Consider the following 24,579-nt stretch of genomic DNA (forward strand, 5'->3'; position numbering starts at 1 on the left):
CCTGGGGCCTGGGTGCGCTCCACTGAGTCAGCTGGGCGCATCCCTCTGTCCTTCATCTCCCCTGCCTCCGCAGCCTCGCCCGCTTCCCCCACAGCCACTCCCGCCTCTGGGATGCCAGGGAGCAGGCTGCCAGCTGAGGCTGCCCGACTCCCTGGGGATGAAGTGGGCTTGGCAGAACAGGGCAGGCCTGGTGGCCAGTCCTCACTGAGCTGGGGAGACTGGGGCATGAAGACCAATCTGGGGTTTTCACATCTTCATTTATTGCACTTGAACCCCGAGTTCCTCATGGGTCCTTCTGCACGGGCTCTCAGATGCTGTCACTGATACACTGCCCCACTCCTGGTGGCTCCTGCCAACAGTTCTCTGTGGCTCACAGATTCACCTGGGGAATGTGGCCACCACAGGCCTCATTCCGGACACTGGACCCTGGGACTTGGACCCAGTTAGGCCCCCTACACCCTCATCCGGGCAGAAGGAAGTGTTGCCCTCTGCTGCGCCCAAGGCCTTCCATTCAAGGCCCACCTGGGCTAGACTGACCCCAAGTGAAGGGCACTCAGGCCATGGGCCTGGACTTGCCCCCGTCCTGGGGTTGGTGGGCTTCGCAGACACGCGCAGGAGCCTGGCCTGCCCAGGCCGCCCCGGGGGCGTGGTTGGCTCCGCTGGCGGCGTGAGGGTCTTTGCGGGCAGGGGACTTGGGCGTGCGGGGCGTCTTGAGCGTGCTGACGGCCCGGATGAGGCCCATGCGGTGGCGTATGGAGTGGTCCAGGTTAACGGTACAGCGCAAGAGGCTCTGCGCCTCGGCCACGGTGAAGGGAAAGTCAGCGCCCAGGAAGCGCTGGAAAAGCTCGGGGTCGCCGTCCAGGTCGAGCACCTTCTGCAGCGTCGCGGTCATGGTGTGCAGCTCGAGGCTGTGGTCGCAGAACACGTCCCAGAGGGGCGCGCTGGCTTCGGGCGCGCTCCCTGCCTGCTGCTGGTCCTCCAGGCACTGCAGGGCCCAGCTGAGACGGCACGGCCACTGGTTGGCGAGCACGACCCAAGCCACGGCCTGGCGCGGCGAGAGGCCCTCAAAGTCCCCTTGCTGCTGTTGCAGCAGGCGCACGGTGATGGGCACGGTGTTGACGATGCGCCGCATGGACACCACGTTGTCGGGCACGTAATCGATGAGGCAGTCGCACTCGTCGTGCAGGCAGCAGAGCGCCTCCTGGATGCTGCGCGCCGCCTTTACTTCCAGGAGGCTTTGCGCGCTCTCGGCCCGGGCCGGCCCCTCTGTCTCCAGGAGCGGCGCGACGTCTCCGCCCCCCGCCCCCGCCTCGCCCCCGGTCACCGCCCCGCCCCCGGCCCCGCCCCACGACCTCACGTTGAGCGTCATCTCGCGACAGAGCAGGTCGTCGCGGCTTCGCACCGCATCGTGCAGGAACTGCAGTTTGGTGCGGCGGCCCATGATGGGCACGGAGAAGGGTAGCGTGACGGTGCGGTTGAGGAAGAGGTAACCGTTGTCGGCCGTGCCCTTCATGGAGCCGGCGCTCTCGAGGCACGCGGCCAGGATGCTGGGGTCCACCACCAGGATGAAGATGAAGGGCGCGTGGCTGTCGGACAGCAGCGTGTTGATGGCGTTGAGCACGCCCACCACGCGCTCCGGGTAGCACGTGTCCAGCCCTGTGATCTCGAGCACGACGCGCAGCCGGCGCCGCTGGTAGATCTCCAGGAAGCACAGGAAGTCGGTGAGCAGCCCCACCTCCTTCTTCACCTGGCACATGAATCCCAGATGGCTGCTGAACTTCTCCTGCGACACCAGCCGCTCAATTCTCTTGCGCTGGCTCACGAACAGGTGCTTGCCCACCGAGTACATGGCCATGAGCAGCCCGGAGCCCGAAAGCGTGGTGGCCGCGCCGCCGAATGCCCGGAACATGTTGCTGTGGCCCAGTACGTGGGAGCCCATCGACAGGTAGAGCAGGCTCATGCCCAGGCTGAGCGCCACCAGCAGCGCCAGCAGTGCCAGGCACACGTGGCCCCGGCAGTGCCACTCGCGGTGGCGGTAGCCCGGCCTCGTGGCCGCCTTCTTGCCCAGCACCGAGTACAAGCTGAAGGGCAGTGCGCCGTATTGCTGGCGGATGCCCTCGCACAGCGTGGCCACCAGGCCGGCCCACAGCTTGTCACTGCCTGCGTACTGCCAGGCGCTGAAACGGATGAAGAGGAACTTGACGTTCTTGCGCCGCAGATGCAACTCGGTGATGATGGGCTGCAGGAACACCAGGTACCACAGCAGCTTCGAGAAGCCCCAGCCCCGTATGGGCCTCAGCTGCCACTGCACGTGCCGCAGCTCCTCGGCCTCCCTCTGGGTCGCCTCCTGCTGCATCAGCGCTGCCGGGACCGAGGGCGCAGGGGAAGGTGTGAGCGTCTAGACCCGGCTTAGGCCAGGCCAGGGCCTGGATGTTAGACGGGGAGCCAGGGCCCGTCTCCAGGTGCTGGGCAGGTGCAGAAGTGCAGAAGGAGAGGCCTGGAGCCAGGCTTGAACAGGAAAGGGTCTGAGGGGGAATTGGGGGGGGTCAGGGGAGGGCAGAAGTAGAGCCCCCAGAGGAGAGAGGACCGGTGGGGGCAGGGAGGGCTCTAAGAAATGAAAGAATGCATGCCAGGTGCTGAGGAAGAGAAATGCTGGGCAGCAAGTGTACACCCTTGGTCCAGTTTTCCTGGCTTACTGCCTCTCCTCCAGCTCTCAGCTCAGTTATCACTTCTTCCAGGAAGCCTTCCCTGATCCCCAAGCTGGGTCAGGTGACCCTGGGCTCCTCCACTGCAGTCCTGCCCTCTCTGGGTCATCCCTGTCTGGGGACAGGTCTGTCTCTCACGCTGGTCTGTGAGCCCAGGAAGGGCAGGGCCCTGGTTGTTTGGGCCACCCTGTGTCCCTTGGGTGCTGAGGAAGTGCTGGGGGGAGTGTCTGGAGGATGGATCATGAGAGATTGGGGGCATGATCTGCCTGCTGTGAGGGTAGTGAGTGAGCCAGTGGGAATGAGTCGGAGTCAGCGCAGAATAGAAGCTCTGTTTCCTTTTACCTTAGAGCCGAATCTTTTCTCCTTCCAGGACCTTGTTTGTTGCTCTGTGACAACACAGGAGCAGGACATGGGCTTGTTTGATAGGTGCTCACCAGGGCTGGGCACACGGAGGTGAGTCACCTCCGGCTTCTCTGGCCATGATTGGGGCTGGGGTCTGAGCTCCAGCAGCGTTTGAACCAGGCTAAGTTTCAGCTCATGTCTTCAATTAACATTATCTGTCAGGGGTCTTGTGGGCGCCAGGCCCTCGGCCGGGGCTGAGGAGGAGAGATAGGTCCGAGGAGCACAGAGGCCTGGAGGGACTCGGCAGGAGCCAAGCGAGGAACCTGGGCTTTCTCCCTAGGGTGCTGGGAGCCGTGGAAGGCTTTTGAGCAGGGGAAGGACAGGGCTAGATGTGTATTTTGGAAAGACTCCTTGCAGTGGATTTGGCAGGGGAGGGGAGGGGGCAGAGGCATAGGGAGGGACCTGGATAATGCTGATTTATGGGCATCTGGCGGACTGGCCTCAGGGGTGAGCAGGTCTTAGGGAAGCCTGGGGCTGGGCAGGGACCAAGTGTTCCGTTTCCCTTAATCCTCACCCATGATCTTGTCCAGCATCATGTGCAGGCGGCAGCCAAAGGGGGCGTAGAAACCCACGGTCACAGGGACAGGCACGTGGCAGAGAGTCTTGGCCAGGCAGCTGCAGTAGACGTCATCCTCTGTCAGGATGTCTGGGGCCCGGGGGTGGGGAAACTGAGTCAATGACGCTGGCCGGGCACCACCCTGCTCCCCGTCTACCCTCCGGAGTGCTCGCCCTCAGCCCCTCCCGGCACCGGCACCCCTCCTCCCTGACTCCCAGCCATGACTCAGGTCAAACCCTCCGACAGAGGGTTTCTGTGGCCGCAGGCAGCCCCCTCCTTCAGGACCAGATGTGCCCTTCTAGGCCCCGGATCCACCAGGCAAAGGCCAGGAGGCCAGACCCACCCGGCCCTGGCCCAGAGGTGTGTGGGAACTTGGCTGCCCTGGCCCCCGGTCACCAGGATCATGGTTCCCCTGGGAAAATCCCACAGGCTTTTCTTGAGACTCCCGGGCCCTAAGATACCGCTGTACGCGCTCAAAAGTTCCGCCGAGTCTGTTCCTTTCTGCTCTGCTAGCCTGACTCAAGCGTGGGCAGGCTCCTCAGCTGCCTGTCCACCCCTGTGCCCACAAGTCACTAGTTCCGATGCCTCTGGGAGGCATCTTGGACCTGTAGTCAGGGCACCAGAAAGGTAGCGCTCAGTTGGCGGCAGGGCAGGGGGGGAGGCCAGGCCAGCCTCACGGTGTGTGGTGGGGATGACACGCCCACTTTCATAGAGGCCTCGTGGGCTGCAGCATCCATCCCTCGCTGGGGGCCAGCGCTGGGCCTGGAGGCACAGCTGGGAGGGCAGGAGGCAGACTCGGGCCAAGGTCAGCTGAGGTGGCAGCTGGGGAGGACCTGAGCCTGCTCTGCCTGGTCAATGGCTGACCTCACCTCGCCGAGCCTCTACTAACTTGGGTGTGAAATGGGCATCGAGGCCCCGAGGCTATGGCGACGGGGTTGTGCCTGACCTGGAGCCGAGTCCCCACTCAGCTGTGCTCTGCTTTCAAACCAGACCTGGAAACTGCCACCTCCCTGGTCAGGTTGCCGGCACCTCTCGCCGGGACTCCTGCTTTCCGCCCTTCCTCCCACAGTCAACTCTCAGGTCACATCCTGAGTCAGCTCTGGGCCCTTGTGGCTCCCACCTCCCCAGGGGGAGAAGGCTGAGCCCTCACCGCGTCCACGAGGCCACCTTCCGCCCTCTCGGAGCCCGTCTGACCCTCATCCTCACCTCCCCTGATCCAGCCGCATGTCCCTCCGTGTTGCCCCGTGAACAGGCCGCCTCAGAGTCTGCACCTGCTGATCCTGTTGCTAGTTACTCGAGAGAACTGCCCCATCTTTGCTTAAATGCAGACTTGATGGGGCCTCGCCTGATGCCCTTGTTTAATTTGCAAACCCCATTTCCTCTCCCTGCTTTATTCTTCCCCCCCAACATGGTTGTCGCCCGGTGACACACTTTTGAACTTCCCTATTTATCTTTTTTCCTGTACCCGCCTCCCCCCACCGCCTATAGAACGTGAGCTCCATGAGGGCAGAGATCTCTGTCTGCCCTGCTTCCTGTGACACCCCCAGAACAGAGCCTGGCGCCCCTGTAGGCGACCAGTACCTGGTCACAGAGTGAATGAATGAGTGGGTGGGTGGGTGGATCCCTCCCATGGCTGTGTTGCTCTCTCCGTCCCTCGGGCCACTCCCTACCTCTTGCTGCAGCTGCACTCCCCAATACCAGAGCAAGCTGGTGTTCATCCCCTGCTGCCCCAAGTCAGGAGGGCTGGGAAGAGAGGAAGCAGAGCAAGGGTGTCACAAGCTGGGGCCCGGGCCCCTGGCCCGCCCGGGATGGAGGCAGCATGGACAGGCCTGGCCTGGAAGCCTTGGATCCCAACGGGTGAAGGAGCAGCGGCTGCCCAGAGGCCCAGTGTCAGGGATGAGCGCCCTCCCAGACAGGAACCAGAGTGAGGGCTGAGGAGGGCAGGCCCCAGGCCTAGGTGGGAGGCGAAGTGGCAGGGACAGAGCCCCGGCAAGGGAAGGCTGGGTGAGCTCTGGACCTGTAGGAGGCGAAGGAGCTACGGTTTACGGGGTCAGGCAGGTGCCAGGTGTCTGTGGGCCTCCTGGGCTCCAGGAGGGTGCTGGCTGCAGAGGGCAGGGCTGGGCCGCTGCTGGCTGTGGTGCGTGCCGTGGCGGGTGAGGGGGTGCGTGTGGGGGCCGGCTGGGGGGTGCTGGCTAGTTGCATGGGGGCGGTAGTGGTTGCAGGCGGCCCCTTCTGGGTGCCGTGAGCGGGGCAGAGCCGCTGCCACGGGGGGCTGGGAAGTGCGGGCTGGGATTGCCGCTGCAGAACAGGGGGCTGGAGGCCCCGGCGACAGCCATCGCCACCCCATGGTGGCCTGGCATGCCTGGGGGGTGGCGACAGGGCCTGTAGGCTTGAGGTGCCGCTGGGTCATGGTACTACTGGTGACAGCGTCCTGGAAGGAAGGAAGTGGGGGGTGACTGGGCCTGAGTCCCTGACCCCTGAGGGGCACTGGCAGAAACCAGGTCAGCTCTTCAGGAGGAGGCTGGGGCTCGTCACTCAGCTGAGGCCCAGGAGAAGTCAGAAGACGAGGAGGGGCTGTGGGCCGAGGCGGGGCCATGCCCTGCGCTCTCCCATGGCTGGGGCAGGGGGTGGGGGGTGGGAAGAGGTGCAGGGGCCTGGGCTTTAGCTAGGTGAGGAGCTAGAGGGGGGATGATGCCCCCAGAGTTTCTGCTACCCCAAGTTCTTCGGTCCCTGGGGTGTCCCCAAGTGGGGGGGCGGGCGGAGAGGACTCCACTGGGAGCTGGCCTGGCTGGTCCACAGGAGGCCAGGGTGACAAGACGTGACTGTGGAGGGGGACAGGGTGGGGACTAGGAAGGGGGCTGCCCTGGGAGGCCCCGAGGAGGCTGGATCAGCCCTGACGGGAGTAGCTGCCCCCTCATCGCCCGGAGCAACAGCGACTGCAGTCACCATGGGCAGCTGGACCCCCTCCTCGTTCATACGCACTCAGTGTGGGCTGCGGGCTTGCCCTCCGACCCCTCCCGGCCCCCGCACTGCTCCCCGCACATTGTGGGGCAGTCCCCACAGGCCTGGCGATTTGGGGAGGGAATTCTGTCCACGCTAGGGGCAGGGGCAGGCCAGATGGGCCCCCACTGCTGGCATCCCCAGCCCAGGCTCCCACCTCCGGCCTCCCAGGGCCTACGGTCCCCACGGCCCCCTGTGCAGATGCCTCCATGGTGAGGGCCGGTGGCTTTTCCCTCCGGGGGCCTGAAGTTCTGCTTGGCCATCCGCTCAGCAGCCCCCCAACTCACAGGTCTCTCTTGCGACCAGGGCCGCCCAGACTGAACCCCTACCTTTTTGGTGCCCCAATTCCCTGTCCGAGGAGTAGCGCTTGGTGGGGGTCCGGGGGGGCAGGGCACCCTTGGTGAAGTGGATGGTGTAGTGCTGGTTCATGGCGGCGGGGGGCCTGCTGGGGGTGGGGACGAGAAGCGGGCTCAGTACCCAGCCCCCTCGGGCGCCAGCAGCAAGAACCCACCCACCGGACGGCCCCGAGACCTGCGATAGATGAGACCTCATCCCTGATGTTGGGGTCCTGGGCTACCCAGGCGGCATGGGGGTGCTCTTCAGAGTAACAGGGAGAGGTCAGGATGGGGGACGGGACAGCCAGGCGCGCGAGGATGAGAACGCTTGGGGGGTGTTGGGGGGTAATTTGGGGTGGGTGAGATTTCCAAGGCCTGGGTGTTCGGGAGCTGCTGGGAGTTTCCAAGAGGCTGGGACAGTGCGGGTGCTGAGCCGACGTGGGCTGGGAGCCAGGGGATGGCTGAGTAAGATTAGGGGGGAGCTAGGTACTGGGCGGGTGCGCTGTGGGTGGTGGAGGCTGGCACCCTTTGAAGGGACTTGAAACCAGTGCGGTGAGAGGCGGGGAGCAGTGAGCCACCGAGCAGGCGAGCGGCTGAAATGTCAGGGCTGAGACATTTGGGACCTAATGAGGGGTTGGAGGGAGGGGGACTCTAGGGGAGCAGATGAAGTCGGCGTGGTCCAGTCTGGGGAGAGGCTGAGCAAACTGGGGATGAGGTGGGGGGGCACTGGGTTTAAAATGTGAGGAGCGGAAGCGAGGGAAGGAGGCTGTTTAGAGACAGGCACGGGAGAACCCGAGGGGCAGAGGAAACGGGGGTGAGAGCTGGAGTTGGTGAGGGTTGGGGGCCTGGCGCGTGGCCCCTGCCCACCTCATCCCCCCGGCCTGGGGTCCCCCATACCTGATGGCAGCCTCGCGGCCCCAGCTCCCTGCCCCGCCGCTGCCGCCAGCCGAGCCGCTGTGCCAGCCCCACCGTCTGGCAGCGTCAGCGCAGGCCAGACTGGTGAGAGGCCCGGGAGCTGGGAGCCAGGAGCCCAGTGGCCCGACCGGTTTGCCCACCTTGTCCCCGCCCCTTCCCAGCAAGCCTGCCCAGTCCCTGTCCCGTGCGGTGCCCTCAGCTCTCAAGGACTGGGGGCTGCCGCCGCCCCCCACTCCACCGCGGTACCCCAGTAAGGGATGGAGATGGCAGGCCACGCTGCTGCCCAGGGCGGGACCCGCCAGAGGGTCTGCTGGTCTGGGCACTTATGCTGTGGGAGGGAAGGAAGCTAGGATATGGATTTGGAGTCCAGGCCCACAGAAGATGCAGCCCCAGGTTCAGGTGCCAGCTCCTCCAGGGCCCAGCCGTGTGAGCTTGGGCAGGTGACTTCACCTCTCTGAGCCTCGGCTTCCTCACGGCTGAGCAGGCCGGCGTCCGTGCCTGCCTCTCGTGGTTGTCAGGAGGAGTCCCCTGAGCCCAGAGCCTGGTACTCAGCAACAGTGGCGCCAACTGGCCCCATTTGCCAGCTGCTCCAGATGCTTCACATAAAATGACGACGACACGCGCGTTCCAGGCTCACCAGGAGCCGTGCTCAGCGTACATGCTTCTCTTTTTTTGACTCCAACACGCGGATTGCGGGATCTTAGTTCCCCAACCAGGGATTAAGCCCAGCCTCAGCAGCGAACGGGCGGAGTCCTAACCACTGGACCTCCAGGGAAGTCCCAACATGCTTTTTTTTATCTCCAGTAACCTCTTTCCTCGTTGCCACGCTCCAGTGGGGCGGGGGTGATGCCCCCTTTACAGGTGAGGAAACGGAGGCCCGGACTGGGGAGTCGCTTGCCCCGGGTCTTAGGGAGGCAGAGCCAGGCTTTGCAGGCAGTGGTTTGTGCTGGGTAGGTGGAGGCGCCTTGTGGACGTTCTTCGAGAGGTGAGAGCGGGGTTGGGGGTGGGGATGGCTGGGCAGGAGGTGCCTTAGACACAGCGTGTGGGGGGGGGGGGCCCTCTGCTCTCCAGGGTCCTGTCTCCCTGTGGCTGCTGCTGGCGTGATGGGTCGAACAGAGGTTCGTTCCCCCGGGAGATGGGGGAGGCAACCACAGAGCTGTGCCCAGTGACCAGACACTGCCCCCTGTAGCCCAGCTGTGCCCCTTCCCTCCCCTGGGCTGCTTCTCTCTCCCCTCACCAGGCTTTCAAGCAACTTCCTCCTCCCTGTCCTCTGCCACTTTAGGACTCTGCCCCCCTCCCAGCACCCCTGCCCCATCAGGGAGGCCAGGCTGGTGTGTCTGAGTGGGGGTGTGGTGAGTCCGGGGGGGATCCTCCAGGACAGCCCGGAGCTTCTTGAGGGCAGGGCTGGGCCGATCCCCCGCCTGTCCGTGCGCACACAGTTTAGCTGAATGACTGCGATTCATTTGGGAAACATCTGCAGGCTCTGTGCTGGACAGTGCCAGCACCCGGCTGAGGGACCCAGAGGGACCCACGGGGAAGCGCGGCGGGACGTAAACAAGTAAACACGGCGGCAGGGCAGGACAGGCCATCTAGGAGCCCCCCCAGGGCTGCAGGTGCCGGGCGAGTGAGCAACTGCTCCGAGGGATGTGGTGGGCAGCTGAGGCTGGTGGCTGCTGGACACCGGAGAGGGAGCAGGAGTTTGGGGAGTGGGCCAGGCAGGGAATGGCATGTGCAAATGCACGGAGGCAGGCCAGGGACCCACGGTGCTCAGCTGTGTGCGCTGGGGAGGGGCTGGATGGGGTGTCTGCAGAGGAGCCCCACCCACTGAGGAGACCCCTCCTCCTCCCGTTTGGGTCTGTCGCAGCCTCGGTGTGCAGGTCTGAGGTGGGGGTACTTACCCACATCAGGCAGCAAGTGGCAGAGCCTGGCAGAGTCCAGACGGGTGATGCCCTCGGATGCTATGAATGTAAACATTGGAGGTGGCGGCAGGGGGTGGGGTGCAGGCATGAAGGCCGAGCTGCCCAGGGACTGGTCAGCCTGGCCATTGTTCTTTTCTTGGTATGACTCGCATCCGCCAGGCACATGAACTGTGTATTCGTGTGTGTGTATGTGTGTGTGTGGGTGTGTGTGTGTGTTTTGGGGGAGCCGAGGGTGTCTGGCCCACCTCACCTGCATCCATCCTTGGTCCTGGCAGCCCCAGCCCAGCCCACCCCTGCCAGCACCCTGGGGGCCCTTGGCCCTGCTCCTAGGGAGAGGTCCATTCTGTGGGCCCCACTGGGAAGAGAGCGGCCCCAGACTTGACACTGGCAAGGGTGCCAGCGCCAGGGGCCAGCCTCCCCCGCCAGGTGTGCAGGGCAGGAGGCGGCAAGCTCCAGGGCTGAGGCTGAGGAGGAGGGGGCCCAGGAGAGGAGGAAATGTGGGATGGGGAGCCACACAGGGTAGCCTGCTTCCCCCGCAGGACCTGTGACACAAACAGCCCCTTTGCAGATGACCCTGCCCCCAGCACCCTGCGTGACCCCCACCTTCCACTTGGAATCTGGTCCCACGTACAGAACCTTTATTGAGCACCTGCCATGTGGAGGGACGTGTCCGATGTGGGCTCCCTCCACACCAGCCCCGACTGGGGCGGGGTCCACCTTGCCCCCGGGACACCCCCACCTCCCTATGACACCCACTTGTTGAGCGCTTATGAGGCCCTGAAGCGGTGGGACCCCGTCTCCCCAGCACCAGCCACCACCACGGGCAGCAGCTGGGTCCCCGGGATGGGGTGGCGTGAGGCTCGGCTGGGGGTGGGGCCTGGGGCTCCCTCAGGATCTCTGGATCACCACCTGGAACTTACCTGGAAGAGAAGGGCTGGCTTTAGCCTGAGGCTGGGACCGGAGGGGAGAGGCAGCACCCCAATAGCTCAGAGATGTTCATCCCTGCCCTGCGCCAGCCTGGGTGGCCTCAGCTGGGCCTCAAGTTTCCTCACCGGTCTAGGGTGGTGATGCTTCCTGCCCACCTGGCCTGCATCCCAGGGCTGTGTGGGTGACGGGGGCATGAAGGCCAAGCATGTCGGTTGCTGGGGAAGGGGCTGGCACGGGCTTCTGGGGCATGTATTGCTCAGATCCTCCCAGGTCCCCCGTGATGAGTGGGCCTGGGGACTGGCAGAGGGGAAGACACCTGGAGGGAAGGGGACTAGAGGGTTGGCTGCAGGCTGCCCCCAGGTAAGGTTGGGGCCTCGGCCTGTCTGATGGAGGGCACTGTGGGCCATCGGGGACCCGGGGGTCAGGAGGACAGCCCATCACGCCAGCTGCAAGTTCCATGGGGCCTGGCTGCCTGTGGAGCCCCTCAGCACAGCACCAACCCGGGTGACTTCCATTATGTCCACCTGGGTTCCCGCACCGGGAAGAGTGTTCGAAACCACTAGACCAGGTCATCGTCAAGGGTTGTCTCCTCCAGGCTGGCATGCCCCAGGGGAAGCAGGCTGCGGGGGACATCCAGGGGCAGGGGCATGGATGCGCTGCACCAGCTGTGTGGCCTGGGCATGTGACTTAAACTGTCTGGGCCCAAGACTCCCCATCTGTGAAATGGGGCTGGGGTGGCCCGGCCCCACCTCCTCGGCCCCCCTGGAGCAGGGGGACCCCTGCCTCACTCGGACGGGAGCCCCCCACCCCAACTCACAGGCGGGCAGGGCTGCCACGGAGGCGGTGACCAGGCTCTTGATGCCCAGGGTGCTGAGGGTGCCCCGTAGGAGGCCGCAGGTGAAGGCCAGGAACTGGGGGCGGGGGACACAGGTCACTGTGGGCAGAGGGGGAAGGCCAACACCCAGGACCAGGGGGGCCACGCTGGGCCCCTCCCTCTCCCGGGGTCCTGGGTTCGGGGAGGGGCCTGCCTGGGGCTGGAGTCCCAGCACCGCCCCCGTACCTTGGGCGCTTCCTCCAGGTACTGCAGACCCGAGGCCATCCGGATGAGAAGGGGGAAGCTGTGGTCCTGCAGGACGTAGGTCCCCTGGGGACAGAGGAGGGGCCCGTGGGGGCTGGGGTGGCACCTGTACTTTTGTTAGGGGGGAGGGGAAGCAAGGACCCAGGGCCCAGCCCCGCTGGGCTGAGGTCTGGAAGGACCCTTCCCTCAAAACCGTGGTGGTCGGTCACGGGCCTGTCCTTCAGAGCTGCACAAGGACCCACGGGCCTTCGGCCCCGGGCCTGGTGTCCTGCCCCGCTGGGTGCGTGACCTTCCAGGGTGGTGGTGAGAAGCTGCAGCCCAGGCCCGTGGAGCGGCCCACCGGGCCCCGGCACAGCACGGGCTCCTAATGGGAACTAGGACCAGGTCCGGACAAGAAGCATCAGGCCGAGGCGAGGTGCCGCCCGCCACAAGGGGCCTTCTGCCGGCTCTGGGGCCCATCCTGGGAGGCCTGCGGGGAGGCTGGAAACTGCTGCCACGCCCCACGGCAGCCTCCTGGCTTCCCCTGGAGGATGACACAGAGGCCCCGAGGGGGCCCGTGCCTGCCTCCCAGCTTGGGCAGGTCCCCGTGGCCGGGCTGGGCCTGCTGCAACCGCCCTGCGCGGGGGAGTCCCCTCCCCGGCTCTTTTGGGCACTGGGCGTGGGCACGCACCTGGTGATTGGTGCGGAGGCTGTCCATCTGCTTTTGGAACACGGCCGCCCACACGTCTTTGCATAGGAACTTGAGGACGTCCAGCTCCTCCCTGAAGGCTAGCGTCTCCCGGGGCAGCCTGGGGTGGGGCCCAGGCCAGGGGAGGGGGGAGCCCCGAGATGAGGAAGAGGGAGGAGACCAGGCTGGGTTCCTGTGTGGAGCAAGGTACCCTCCCCGCCCGGCTGTGCCTAGGAAGGGACCCCACCTCAGCTCCTGCCCACCTCTCACCTCTCGCCCAGGGCCTGGCCCACGCGGAAGCCCATGCCCTCCAGGACCGACAGGCTCATCTTCTGTCCCTAGAAGGCCAGGGAAGAGAGGCGCAGGGGCCCTCGGTCACCTGAGGGAGCCGGGAGCCGCTGGGTGTGGGGCCTGTGAGGGGACTTGCCCGTCCCTGCCCGCGCAGGGCGAGGAGGCCCAGAGGGGAGGGCCTTGCTGCACAGGTTGGCAGGACAGGCCGGCTTTGCCCCTTCACCTCCTCACACGCCTCCAGAAACCCCATCAGTCCTCAGGACCCGCTCCCCTTCATTCCAGGAAAAACGGGGGTTTTCCCCAGGCTCAGCTTCACCCTGCCGGTCAAGTCTTTCCTGATAACACCCATCACTTATATGCGCTTTCAGTGTCTGTCCTTACAACACCCTGTGGAGTAGCACTCCCGTTACCCCAGAAACTCAAGGCGACCTGCCCTGGGGCTCATGTGGCAAGTAAGGGGGCCACAAGGCATGGGCCCTGGCCTCTGGCTAGCAGGGGGGCTGAAAAGTCAGCTGTGATCATTAGGCCTTAACATATTAGCTGAGAATCCTGGGAGGGACGCACAGGGGCACAGGGGAGGGAAATGTTCCCTCGGGTGCCCGGTGAAGGCTGTGGTGGCAAAGCGGCCTCCTGGAGGGCAGGCCAGGGTCTCACGGTGGAGGGGCTGAGGCACGGGGGCAGGGGTGGCAGGAGGGCTGCACCTGGTATCTGTCCACGTGCCCAGGAGTGTGGACGGCGAGGCTGGAGGAGAGCTGACCTGTGTGTGTTTTTGATCTGTGTGACCTGGAGAGAGCTGAGCAGGCGAGGGAGGCTGGCCCAGACTGGGGGCGTCAGAAATACCAGGACAGCCTGTGGTGACCAACACGGGGCTGGGCACACCGGAGGAGGCGCGTTAGAAACAGATGCTGAACGAGCAAAGTGAGGAACTGGGACTCAAGCACACGCTGTGCCGGGTGCCCTGTACAGACCCCCTTGTTTAATTTTAACAACCCCATAAGGTAGGCTGTATTTCACACCTGGAGACCAGGCACAGAGGGGTTAGGTCACACCTCCCAGAGGCACCCTCAGCCACGGGGCTGTCCTTCGGACCTGAGCAGGTCTGGCTCCTGCAGGTAGGTGGCAGATGGGTGGGCGGCCGGGGCAACACCCCCAGCTGTCCCTGCGCCAGGGAAGTGGCAAGGGCTGAGGCCCGCTGGGGGGACGCGCCAGGCATAGGGAGGTCGGAGCAGAGGCGGCCTGTGTGCCGGCCCTCTGCTCTGCTGGGCTATGTGATATGCAGGCCCTGTCCCGCTATCCTGTGCTCTTGCCACGAGAACCGGGCCTGGGGAAGGACACAGCTTCCTGCTGGTGGCACTGGCGTGCGCTCTCTGGTTTCTTCCAGCACAGGAGGGCCGGCCTTGCGGGGAGGGCTTGTAGACTCAGGATGTGCGGGATCTGAGCTTGGGGCATGAGAGGCAGAGAGGGGGACATGTGCCGGGTGGCTGGTTCCGGGGTCCGGGGCCAGATCAGCCCCTGACCCCTACCAGCTGCCCCGTGCCTCAGTTTCCTCACGTGTAAAATGAGGACCTTTCCAGGGTCCTCATGCGGATTAAGGGAGTGGGTAAGTGCAAGCCAAGCGCTCTGAGTCAGGCTCAGGAAGCGCTACCATCATTGTTATCTACAGCCTCTGCACCTGTCAACCTGCGTGACGAGCTGATGGGGAAAGGGAAGGAGAGCCCCGTGAAGGAGGGGCTCTGTTCTGTGGGCTGGCGGATCTCAGCACCTGGATCACTGCCACCCTGCGTCACCTCCCTCCTAGAGGTGAGCTACCCGAGGGGGCCTGGCTGGGCTCCGCTCTAAGTGCATCTGTGTCCCGAGGGACAGCGAAGACCCCAGGACTCCCCTGTTCATCCCACAGACATTTCCTGACTGGCCTCCGGGAGCTCGCCTAGCAAGCCTAGTGGGGATGACGGGCACCCAGGGGATGACAAGCTGGTGAGAGGGCGGAGGGTGGTGTGACCGGCAGCTCGCTCTACAGCAGCTGTTGCTGTTGGCTCCATGGTCCCCGGCCCTTGAAAGGGGCCAGTTAAACATCCACTGCACTGCAGAGACTGGGGGTGGTGGGGAGGGGGGAATAATGCCAGCAGGGAGGAGGAGAGGCGGTGGGGAGGGAAGGGCGGAGGATGAGCGGGTGACTCGGGAGAGAGGGCGGAGGAGGAGGGTGGCAGAACCCCACCTGCTCTCTGGCAGCCGCCTCCCAGGACTCAGCAGTGTTCAAGCCCCAATCCCTACCAAAGCTCTCCAGACACGAGGGGTTCGTCATTCCTGAGGAGGGAGGGCAAGGCGGGACACTCCCATCCCATTGGAAGCCTCTGGAGCCCAGCCCAGAGCCAGTGCATTTCTGGGCTCCCCACGCCTGCCTCAGCCGAGTTGACACAACAGCCCATGGAGAGGAACCGAGATAATGGGAGAAACAGGGGGGACCCCTCAGAGGAGGCTTATCAGTGTGGGCACGAGGGGCATCCATGAAGCAGCACGGGCACTTGGAGGAAGGGACAATCGGACAAGGGAACGTTCTTAGAAATGAAATGGTAGCCAAAAGAAACGTTTGTTCATGAGGGAGCTGAAAAAGAGACAAATCTGGAAGGTAGGTAAAACCTCACAGATTGTTAAGAAAAAAGGAAACCACGAGGTAGGAAAAAAATGAGAGAAAAGTTGACATGCGGAAAGAGACCTAGGAAGTCTAGGATTCCTCTGACTGTGAGAGATGGAACAGTGCTGGAGAAGAAATAATGAAAGGAGCGTAAGAGGAACGTGTGCTCTGCTAAAGGCAGATTCAAGCGTCCAGACCGAAAAGGGCCGCAGAACTCCGAGTAGGATGAATGGAAAACAAGCAAACCAAACTGCCTCCCCCCTGGTCCCGTCCTGGACTGAAACTTGATGGAGCTGGGTGGGGGGCTGTGTGCCTGGCCTGCCTGGCCCCTTAGTTATTAGTTATTTGTGAGGTTCGAGCTCCACCCACGGAGCCACTCTGTGCTGGCCCAGGGCAGGGCGTCCCAGGAAGGAGCAGCACTGGTTCCTGCCTTAAGAAAAGCACAGGGAGGGCTTCCCCGGTGGCGCAGTGGTTAGGAATCCACCTGCCAATGCAGGGGACGCGGGTTCGAGCCCTGGTCCCGGAAGATCCCGCATGCCGCGGAGCAACTAAGCCCGTGCGCCACAGCTACTGAGCCTGCGCTCTAGAGCCCGCGAGCCACAACTACTGAGCCCACGTGCCACAACTACTGAAGCCCGCGCGCCTAGAGCCCGTGCTCCGCAACAAGAGAAGCCACCGCAATGAGAAGCCTGCGCACTGCAACGAAGAGTAGCCCCCGCTCGCCGCAACTAGAGAAAGCCCGTGTGCAGCAACGAAGACCCAACGCAGCCAAAACTAAATAAGTTTATATATATTAAAAAAAAGCACAGGGGGAAGGGATGACTTCCAGCTTCCCCAAGGTGAATGGCCCCAGAAGACCCAAAAGAACTATGCTGCGTGACCAGTTGAGTGACAGGGTGAGAGCACACCTCCCACCCTGTCGCCCTGTCCTCATGCACCCAGGTGGTGCCCAGACAACCCCAAATCCCACCTTCTCCCCCGACACTCTATGAGCTCACCCAGCCCCCCTCCACCTGCCTTCCGTCTACCCCTCACCGCTGCTCGGGCTCCTGCAGCAGCACCCTTCCCCACCCAATCTCCATCCAGTCTCATCCACGTGGCCAGGGAGGACTTCCGGAAAAGTAAATCTGAGCCTGGCACACCTCAGTTTAAACCTTCTATGGCCCCCACCGCCCTCAGGACAGAGCCCCAGTTCCCGCATGGAGACCCCACTGCTGGCTCTGTGGCCTCGGATGCACTGCGCCCCCTCCAGGGCTCTGCCCCCTGCTATCCACTGTGCCAGGAACTGGTTGGTTTTCCAGGCTCTTGCCTGAGGACAGGACTGTATCTGATGGCTGCTACATTCACCACAGGCCCTCCTGAGAGAAGGGGCTGGCCGGGGCACTCACTGGGCCTCGGTGGACCAGGGCCTGCCCAGCAGGGCCGTTCCCGGGCCAGCAGCCAGTGGATGACAGCTCATTACATACACAGAGGGGTTCACTCCTTTGCCCACATATCTTCAAAGCTCCTGAGGTGGACAAACCACAGCCTCTTCCTCCGACTCCTGGAACTTTTCCGTCTTTGATAACAAAGGCCCTTCGACCTCCCAGTTCCTCCGGCCAGTCTTCCATTCAACCCGTAACCGTTCAGGAGAATCCATTCAACAGCCACAAATAACCAGGCAGGACATGGAGATCAAAAAGCCCTAAACAATGACTGTGGCTCCTGGGCGCCTGTGCTGCGGGGACAGAGATGAACCAGCCACCATCGCTTTCCTCAAAGGGTTCTGGGGCAGGTGGGCGGGGCAGGCCTAATGCCACAGACAAGCTCTGGCACGGATGCCCGAGTCCTGATTTTGCCTTTGATCCTGGCTGTGCAGCGTCGGAGAAGCCCTCCTTCTCTGGTGCCTCAGTCCCTCCTCTGTAAAATGGGATGATGACGTCAACCTCAGAGTGCCGTTCTGAGGACTGAATCAGATAAAGTCCTGTGCTGGAGACACGATAAGTACCCAAGAAACAGAAGGCCTGCGTGGCGTTCAGACAGGACACTTGCTGGACCAAAGAGAAGGAGCAGAGAGGGGAGGGGCCGGGAGCAAAAGAGAAAAGACTGCGCGAAAACAGGGCAGCTGCCCATGATGTGCTAAGAAACGGGGCTCCCCAGCTTGAAAGAATGTGGGGAGACGGCAGTCCTTCCCCTGGCTGCACACAGGAACCACCCAGAAGCTCTGAGGCCTGACGCCCGGGCCACCTTCTGGCCCAGCTCCACCGGAATCTCTGGTGTGGGACCCCAGCATCAGAACTGCAGAGGCAGCTGGGCAGAGAGCCATGCCCAAGGGTCACAGGCGCGTTCGTGCTCTGAAAGCCCTGTGCTGAGCAAAGCTGAGTAACCGCCTGTCCCCCCTACTTGCTTGGCCACAGGAACCGATTAAAATCCTCCCAGAGTGTCAGAGAAGACACTGAGAAAGACAGGAGAGAGTTTATAGCACAGGCTTTGGAAGTGGGAGGCCCAGTTACATTCCTGACTCTGCCACTTGACAGTGAAGACTCCATCTATAAAAGCCTCTGTTTCCTCATCTACAAAGTGGGGAGGATCATGCTGACCTTTGTGGGTTGTTAGGTGGATCAAATGAAATCAGGAATGTGAAGCCCACCAGGGCACATGATGGGTGCTATTATTGGCCACGATACTAAGTGAATGCCAGTCCCCGCCCACACCCTCCATGGCACAGGGGCTGCACTCACTTCAACAAATCCATGCTGAGGACCTACTATGGGTGATCAACACAGACCCGGTCCCCATCCACACCACACAGCAGGCAGCCTGGCAGAGGAGAGGCTGTGAATCGAAGGATCATATGGATACATAATTCAGATACATACTTATTGTGATACAAGGATACCCCACTTCCACTGGGGGCTCAGGGAGGGCTTCCCCGAGGAGGGGACATTTGAGCCAAGATCTGAAGGATTAATAGGTGTCAAGGCAGTGACGATGTGACAGGTGAAATGAGCTGGAAGATGAGGGAGGACGCTGGTACAGGGCAGAGAGGAGGGAAGCCAGACTAAAGCAGGGAGGGGCCAGATGGGAACCATATTTGGACAGCACAACAGGAAGGGCCTGGCTGATGGCTGGAGGTGAGGGAGGAAAGGCAGATGTCAGGGACTCCCGGGTTTCTGGTTTGAAAGCCAGGATGGATGGGGTGCTGAGACACTGCAGCCCCCTCCCCAAAACACAGGCCAGTGCACACTCCCTCTCCCACGCGCTAACGTTCTCATAGCATTTTCCCAAGGTACAATATATACTCGTTTATCTGATTTGCCCGCCTACCCCACTATAACGTAAGCTCCAGGAGGGCAAGGGTTTTGGCATGGTTCGCTGAATAATCCCCAGAGCCTACAGTAAGGCTTGGCACCTTGCAGGTTTTAGTGACAGTCTGTTGAATGAATGAACTTGAAAAAACTATGTTGAGATGATAACAAGCAACACCTTTGTCCTCCTGAATTGGTAAGAAAACACAGACAAATAAAAATGTCTTGCATATTGACGACGATGATCATAGAAAGAATAATAATGAAAAAAGGGAGCACAGCCCCACTTATTAAGCACCTACTCTCTCTGTCACCCTTTCTTCTTGGTAACAGACTTTAAAACAAGAGCTCCGTGTTTTGAGGGCTGATTAGGTGCTAGACATCGTACTAAGTGCTTTGAAGTCTGAGCATTTATTTTTCACAAGGGCCAACTTCCAAGATGCCAATCACGCTCCTTCCGCAGGGCTTCGCAGAAGGCTTCCCCCTTCCTGGAATGCTCTTCCCCCCACTTATCCTCGGGGCTTGCTTCCTCCCTTCTCTTCCTCAAAAGGCTTTCCTCCACCATGCACCACTCCACCTCTCTTCTTTCCCCGACTCGGCTGAAGTTGTCTTTATAAAACTTCTCACTAGCTGGTGGCACGTTCTATTTTTATTTATTGTTTGTTTTGACTCCCCTACTAAAACGTAAGCTTCACGAGGACAGGGAAACAGTGCCCTGAATACAGTAGGCGCTCAGTAAGTTTGCTGAATGAATAAATGTCTCGCTCGGAGTCTTAGGTGCTGTTATGATCTCATTTTACAAGGGAGGAAACTGAGGCACACAGAGGTCGAATCACTGGCTCTCATACCCAGTATGAGTGATGCAGGCGGGATTCAACCCAGGCTCAATATACAACTTCTCAACATATACCCAGTAATCGTAATTACCACCCGCTTACTCTGTGCCAGGCTTTGAGCTAAGAGCCTGACCTCGAACTGTCTCGCTCAGTTCTAGCTGAGACCCTCGAGGCCGGCCCTGCTGCGACCCCGCTTTGCAGAGGCGGAAGCTGGCGCCTGAGGTCGCCCAGCGAGGCAGAGGCGGGGCGGGGGGTCCGACCCGGGCCGCTGCCGCGCCCTCTGCTCCTCCCAGGGCCTCGACCCGGCCTTCCCTCCGCGGCCCGTGCCTCCTTCCCCCCGGGGCCCGGCGCTCACCCCGGGGCCGGGGTCCGGATCTTGCGCCCACAGCTCCGCTACCATTTCCGTGTGCAGAAACTCGAACAGTACCGCGTCAGCCATGCGCCGACCTTCCCTGCCTAACAACCGTCCAGCGCCTCGTGTCCTCATTGGCCCGGCTGGGCAAGCTCCGCCTCCTGCACCTAAGCACGAGCCCGCCCACTCTCGCTTCCATTGGTGTTTCGGGATAGCCCCGCCTTCCTTTTCTGGGCTCTTGTGGTGCGCGCCTGAACTTGGGAGACTAGGGGGAGGGCCTGCTTTGTCTATATTGGCCGCAAGTGACAAGCATCTCCGCCCTTCCCTCTGCTTCTTCCCCGTTTCCGGGTCCTCGAGCATTTCCATTGGCCGAGTCGCTTGTTACACGTGACTTCTCGTCATTTAGAGTCCCCGTCTGTCTACACGCCTCGCAGCACAACCCGGAAGCGCCAGCCCAACAGCTTTCCTATTGGTCGTGCCCATATTCACGTGGCTCTTCACACACACCCCTCAAAGCTGGTCCTGAGGGCTTGCTCCCTGGTCGGTAGGCGAGCGGCCCAGGTGATTGGCCGCCAACACCCGCCCAACCTGCTCCCCTATTGGTTGGGGCTGCCGCCTTCTCCTTTCTCGGTAAAGACTCCGCACTTCGGCTAGGTAGAGGATCCCGCAGGCTGGGCGCTCTGGTGACTCGGTACGGTCTTCGGTGATAGCGCTCCCTACCCCGCCCTTAGCGCACCCTTGCCAGAGTCCAGTTGGGCTGTTACCCTTTCTGTGACCCAGGCACTTGTACCTGAACGGCTCAGGAGCCCGTGTGCTTCCGAATCTGACACAGGCTTGGAGGAGGGTGTGGCCTCTGCTAGGAGGCAAAATCGGAAAGAGCTTAGTTTGGGACTCCGGGTACTCGTGCCTCAGCCTTGATCGAGCTGGTGGTCCTCAGTTTTCCCATCAGTACACTGAGGAGGGATGATGATGCAGAAAAGGAAACTGAGGCCCAGGGAGGGGAAGCAGATGGCCCCAGATTGCTAAGGTAGTCAGTGGAGGGGCTGAGAATCCAGAACTTGCGCCTTTTAACCACGGCAGGGCGCCCGCCTCTCATATCATCCCTTCGCGCGTCTTCTCCCTAGCTCGCGCCATGGCGTCCCAGAGTCGTCGGCGGAGGCCGCTGCGGAGGCCTGAGACGGTGGTGCCGGGGGAGGCGGCCGAGACGGACTCGGAGCTCTCTGTGTCCTCGTCGGAGGAGGAGGAGCTGTACCTGGTCCTCTCGGGCCCGACGCGCGGCCGCCCCACGGGACTGCGGGTGGTCGGGGAGGCCGCGGAGACCGACTCGGACTCGGAGCCGGAGCCGAAGGCCGCGCCGAGGGATCTGCCTCCGCTCGTGGTGCAGCGGGAGACAGCCGGGGAGGCCTGGGGAGAGGAGGAGGCCCCGGCGCCCGCCCCCGCGCGTTCGCTGCTGCAGCTCCGGCTGGCTGAGAGCCAGGCGCGGCTGGACCACGACGTAGCGGCCGCGGTGAGCGGCGTGTACCGCCGCGCGGGCCGTGATGTGGCCGCCCTGGCCGGTAGGCTGGCGGCTGCCCAGGCGGCGGGATTGGCGGCGGCCCACAGCGTGCGCCTGGCGCGGGGGGACCTCTGCGCGCTGGCCGAGCGCCTGGACATCGTGGCTGGCTGCCGCCTGCTGCCCGACATCCGCGGCGTGCCGGGCACCGAGCCCGAACAAGACCCGGGACCGCGAGCCTATCTGTGCCCCACTCTCCCAACTGACTGAGCCCTGGGGGTAGGCCTTGCGGCCTCTGGGACCTGGCTCTGTGCCCTGTTTAGCCACCCACCTATCTTACTGTCACCCTCAGAGATAACCCCGCCCCCTGGATAATGCTCTGTGTGTGGGGGGAGGGAGGGGGGAGGATGGGGGGTTAATGCTGTGCAGCCCTGCCAGGCCCTAGCACCTGGTTCCTCCCCCTGGCCCTGGCGCTTGCTCCCTGGTTCAGAGCTTGTGTGTGTCTGAAGCTTGGCTCAAACTCCTGGGTAACTAGCCACTCCTTGATCTGTCTCCATCTTAGCGGTTCACAGAGCCTCACCTCTCCTTTCTGTCTGCCTTCCTCAGTTTGGTTTCTGTTCACAGGGGCTGGTCCTGCTTCTAGCGCAGGTTCCCTGATGTCTCTGGCCCTAGTCCCACTTCTGGAATTCTGCCCTCTAATCTGGACCCTTTTTCTGCTCCTCAGGCTTGGCTCTGATTCCATCTCCTCCTAGTCCTTGCCCTTCCGCCTCCTGGCTCCTTCTCCTTGGGCTTAGCTCCACCCCCTTGGCCTGATCTTGTTTCCTGGGTCCAGCTGTACCCTTAGGTTTGGTTCTGCTTCTTTTTGCTTCTCCCATCCTGTTTAAACTACGTACTTAATTATGGGCTCCAGGGACCCCCTATGATTTTCTTCATCAGGCCCAAGATGAGACCCCCTCTTGACCCGAAGAGGTCCCCCTCCCAGCTCTCCAGGCCCAAGTTGGTGTGTCCTTCCCACCCTCCAGGCCAGGATCGCGCCTTCTGCCCAAGTTCCAGGTACAGGATGGGCCTCCTCCTGACTCTCCAGGCTGAGAGCGCCCCCAGTAGGCACTTAGAGCCCAATACAGACTCGCCCTGGAGCTTTGGGCACAATATGACACCACTTTGCCGATGAGGACCACATGTATTTTGTTTGGTCACCGTGTTGTTCCCTGGATGCTAAAAGGGCTTGGCTGTCTGGCTTGTCTCAGGGCCTGGGGTTAACTCCTTCTTTCTGCTCCTCACCTGGTCCCTCTTCTCCCAGCCCCAGTCCCTCAGTCCCATTCACATTTATTCCCCTCCCCTGCTCTTACCCCAACCTGAGCTGAGATCTGGGCCCCCAGGATGGAGAAGTGGGGAAGAACGCTCTATGGCAGACTCATTAAAACTCAAGACATTGATTGATCTGGTCCATTCCTCTTATCTCTCCATCTAAGCTGGGGGCGGGTAGGTTGGTGATTTTGCTGAGAATGTGGGTCCCGCGAAAGGGATCCTTCATGCCTGGCCTGTTGAAGGTGAGCCTGTGGCCGGGAAATCAGGGCTCCTAGTTTTTTGCCCTGGTTCTGCACTTATTTGTATTTTGTTAATTCACCACACATTTGTTGAGCTCCTGTTCTTTGCCTGTCCTTAGCTGGGCACTGGTGGTGCCCACAGGCTGGGCCCTTGCAGAGCGCACAGTCCCCTGGGGGAGACAGCCATTAAAATATTCTTGCAAATAAGTGGATAGTTTTCATAATTGTAATTTATACTTCAACTATAATTCTTCTGGCATTGTGATTAGTGCTGTAAAGAAATACAGGAGCTTTGTGAGGGTGTAACTGAGGTCTGTCTGACCTTGTTTGGGGGGAGGTCAGATGGCTTCACTGAGGAAGTGATGAGTGGGTTTGAGCCAAGCCCTGAAGGTGTAAAAAAGGTGAAACAGGTCTGGTAGAAAAGAGTTGCAATCAGTGGGAATAGCATATGCAAAGGCCCTGAGGCAGAAGGGGGCAGAGCCTATTTAATAACAGAAGAGGGTGATATCTTCTATTCTCCACCTTGAGTGGAGAGAGCAGGGGAGATGGGCGTGGTGAGGGTGGGGTGAGTGCTGTGCTAGCAGGGGCCAGACGGAGCTGAGCTTTTAAACCAGGTAAAGATTCTCGGTCTTTATTGAACAGCCAGTAAACAGAGAATGGTGCCATCTGATGAATGTGTTTTGTGAAGGAGACTCTGAGACTGGTGCTTCTGCAGTGTGGCTGCCTCTGATAAATACCCAGAAATACTGGGTTAAAGAATCAAACTTCCTTTTAAAGGTACAGCTGAGCTCAGAGAGAACGTGAGAAATCTCCTGGGCCCAAGTTAATTTCTGCTGCACAGCAAAGGGATTTAGTTCTACTCACGTGTATATATATATATACATGTGTATATATATATATATATATATATATAGTCTCTTTCATATTCTTCTCCATTATGGTTTGTCACAGGCTATTGAATATAGTTCCCTGTGCTCTACAGTAGGACCTTGTTGCTTATACATCCTGTATATGATAGTTTGCATCTGCTAAGCCCAAACTCCCAATCCTTCCTTCCCCTCCTCCTTGGCAACCACAAGTCCGTTCTCTATGTCTGTGAGTCTATTTCTGTTTTGTAAATAAGTTCATTTGTGTCATATTTTAGATTCCACATAGAAGTGATATATGATTTTGTCTTTCTCTGAGTTACTTCACTTAGTATGATAATCTCTAGGTCCATCCATGTTGCTGCAAATGGCATTATTTCATTCTTTTTTATGGCTGAGTAATATTCCATTGTATACACATACCACATCTTCTTTATCCATTCATCTGTTGATGGATATTTAGGTTGCTTCCATGTCTTGGCTATTGTAAATAGTGCTGCTATGAACATAGGGGTGCATGTATCTTTTCGAATTAGAGTTTTGTCTCGTTATATGCCCAGGAGTGGGATTGCTGGATCGTATAAAGCCTTGGATTTTAACAGGTGCTGGACCTTGGGCCAAGCACTTATTAGAGAAGCAGAGGCCCTGGCATGAAACTTAGTCCCTTGAAGGGCTATATCTTGAATGAAAGAATGTGGTAGAAAAAAATCTGATTGATACCATTGAGGCATACCTAGGAAACTTGTCCATTTTGGCTTAGGCTCTGGGTGGA

General features: G+C 61.0%; 3 protein-coding genes across 3 annotated transcripts; 1 reads left to right on the forward strand and 2 right to left on the reverse strand.

Annotated features, from left to right (window-relative positions):
* Nucleotides 1–244: 244 nt before the first annotated feature.
* NKPD1 (NTPase KAP family P-loop domain containing 1) lies at nt 245–9,670 on the reverse strand. The gene is given in 6 exon segments (XM_029244060.1): nt 245–2,361; nt 3,622–3,753; nt 4,651–4,655; nt 5,681–6,038; nt 6,041–6,094; nt 6,993–9,670. Coding segments are annotated over 6 exon segments (2,580 nt in total). The 5' UTR covers nt 7,216–9,670; the 3' UTR covers nt 245–553.
* A 785-nt stretch (nt 9,671–10,455) lies between these two features.
* TRAPPC6A (trafficking protein particle complex 6A) lies at nt 10,456–20,268 on the reverse strand. Its single transcript, XM_029243908.1, has 6 exons — nt 19,906–20,268; nt 12,775–12,842; nt 12,508–12,625; nt 11,820–11,903; nt 11,577–11,670; nt 10,456–10,752 (listed from the first exon to the last, which is right to left on the reverse strand). Exons 1-6 carry the CDS (start codon nt 20,266–20,268, stop codon nt 10,721–10,723), a joined length of 759 nt encoding a protein of 252 aa, XP_029099741.1. The 3' UTR covers nt 10,456–10,720.
* Nucleotides 20,269–20,534: 266 nt separating this feature from the next.
* Nucleotides 20,535–21,772, forward strand: BLOC1S3 (biogenesis of lysosomal organelles complex 1 subunit 3). Its single transcript, XM_029243921.1, has 2 exons — nt 20,535–20,593; nt 21,027–21,772. The coding sequence occupies exon 2, from the start codon at nt 21,035–21,037 to the stop codon at nt 21,662–21,664; it is 630 nt and encodes a 209-aa protein (XP_029099754.1). The 5' UTR covers nt 20,535–20,593; nt 21,027–21,034; the 3' UTR covers nt 21,665–21,772.
* Nucleotides 21,773–24,579: the final 2,807 nt, after the last annotated feature.

This window comes from Monodon monoceros, unplaced genomic scaffold, assembly GCF_005190385.1.
Source record: "Monodon monoceros isolate NGI ecotype Baffin Bay Population unplaced genomic scaffold, NGI_Narwhal_1 Super_Scaffold_10, whole genome shotgun sequence".
In the NCBI taxonomy this organism is placed as follows: domain Eukaryota; kingdom Metazoa; phylum Chordata; class Mammalia; order Artiodactyla; family Monodontidae; genus Monodon; species Monodon monoceros.

Bases quoted from the DNA above. Each gene is read 5' to 3' on its own strand.
- BLOC1S3 (XM_029243921.1), top strand. From the start codon at position 21,035: ATGGCGTCCCAGAGTCGTCGGCGGAGGCCGCTGCGGAGGCCTGAGACG.
- TRAPPC6A (XM_029243908.1), bottom strand. From the start codon at position 20,268: ATGGAAATGCTCGAGGACCCGGAAACGGGGAAGAAGCAGAGGGAAGGG. The intron at 11,671-11,819 runs GTACGGGGGCGG...CCCCGCCCCCAG, and splicing joins ACCTGGAGGAAGCGCCCAAG to TTCCTGGCCTTCACCTGCGG. The intron at 10,753-11,576 runs GTGAGTTGGGGT...CTTCTCTTCCAG, and splicing joins CGTGGCAGCCCTGCCCGCCT to GTAAGTTCCAGGTGGTGATC.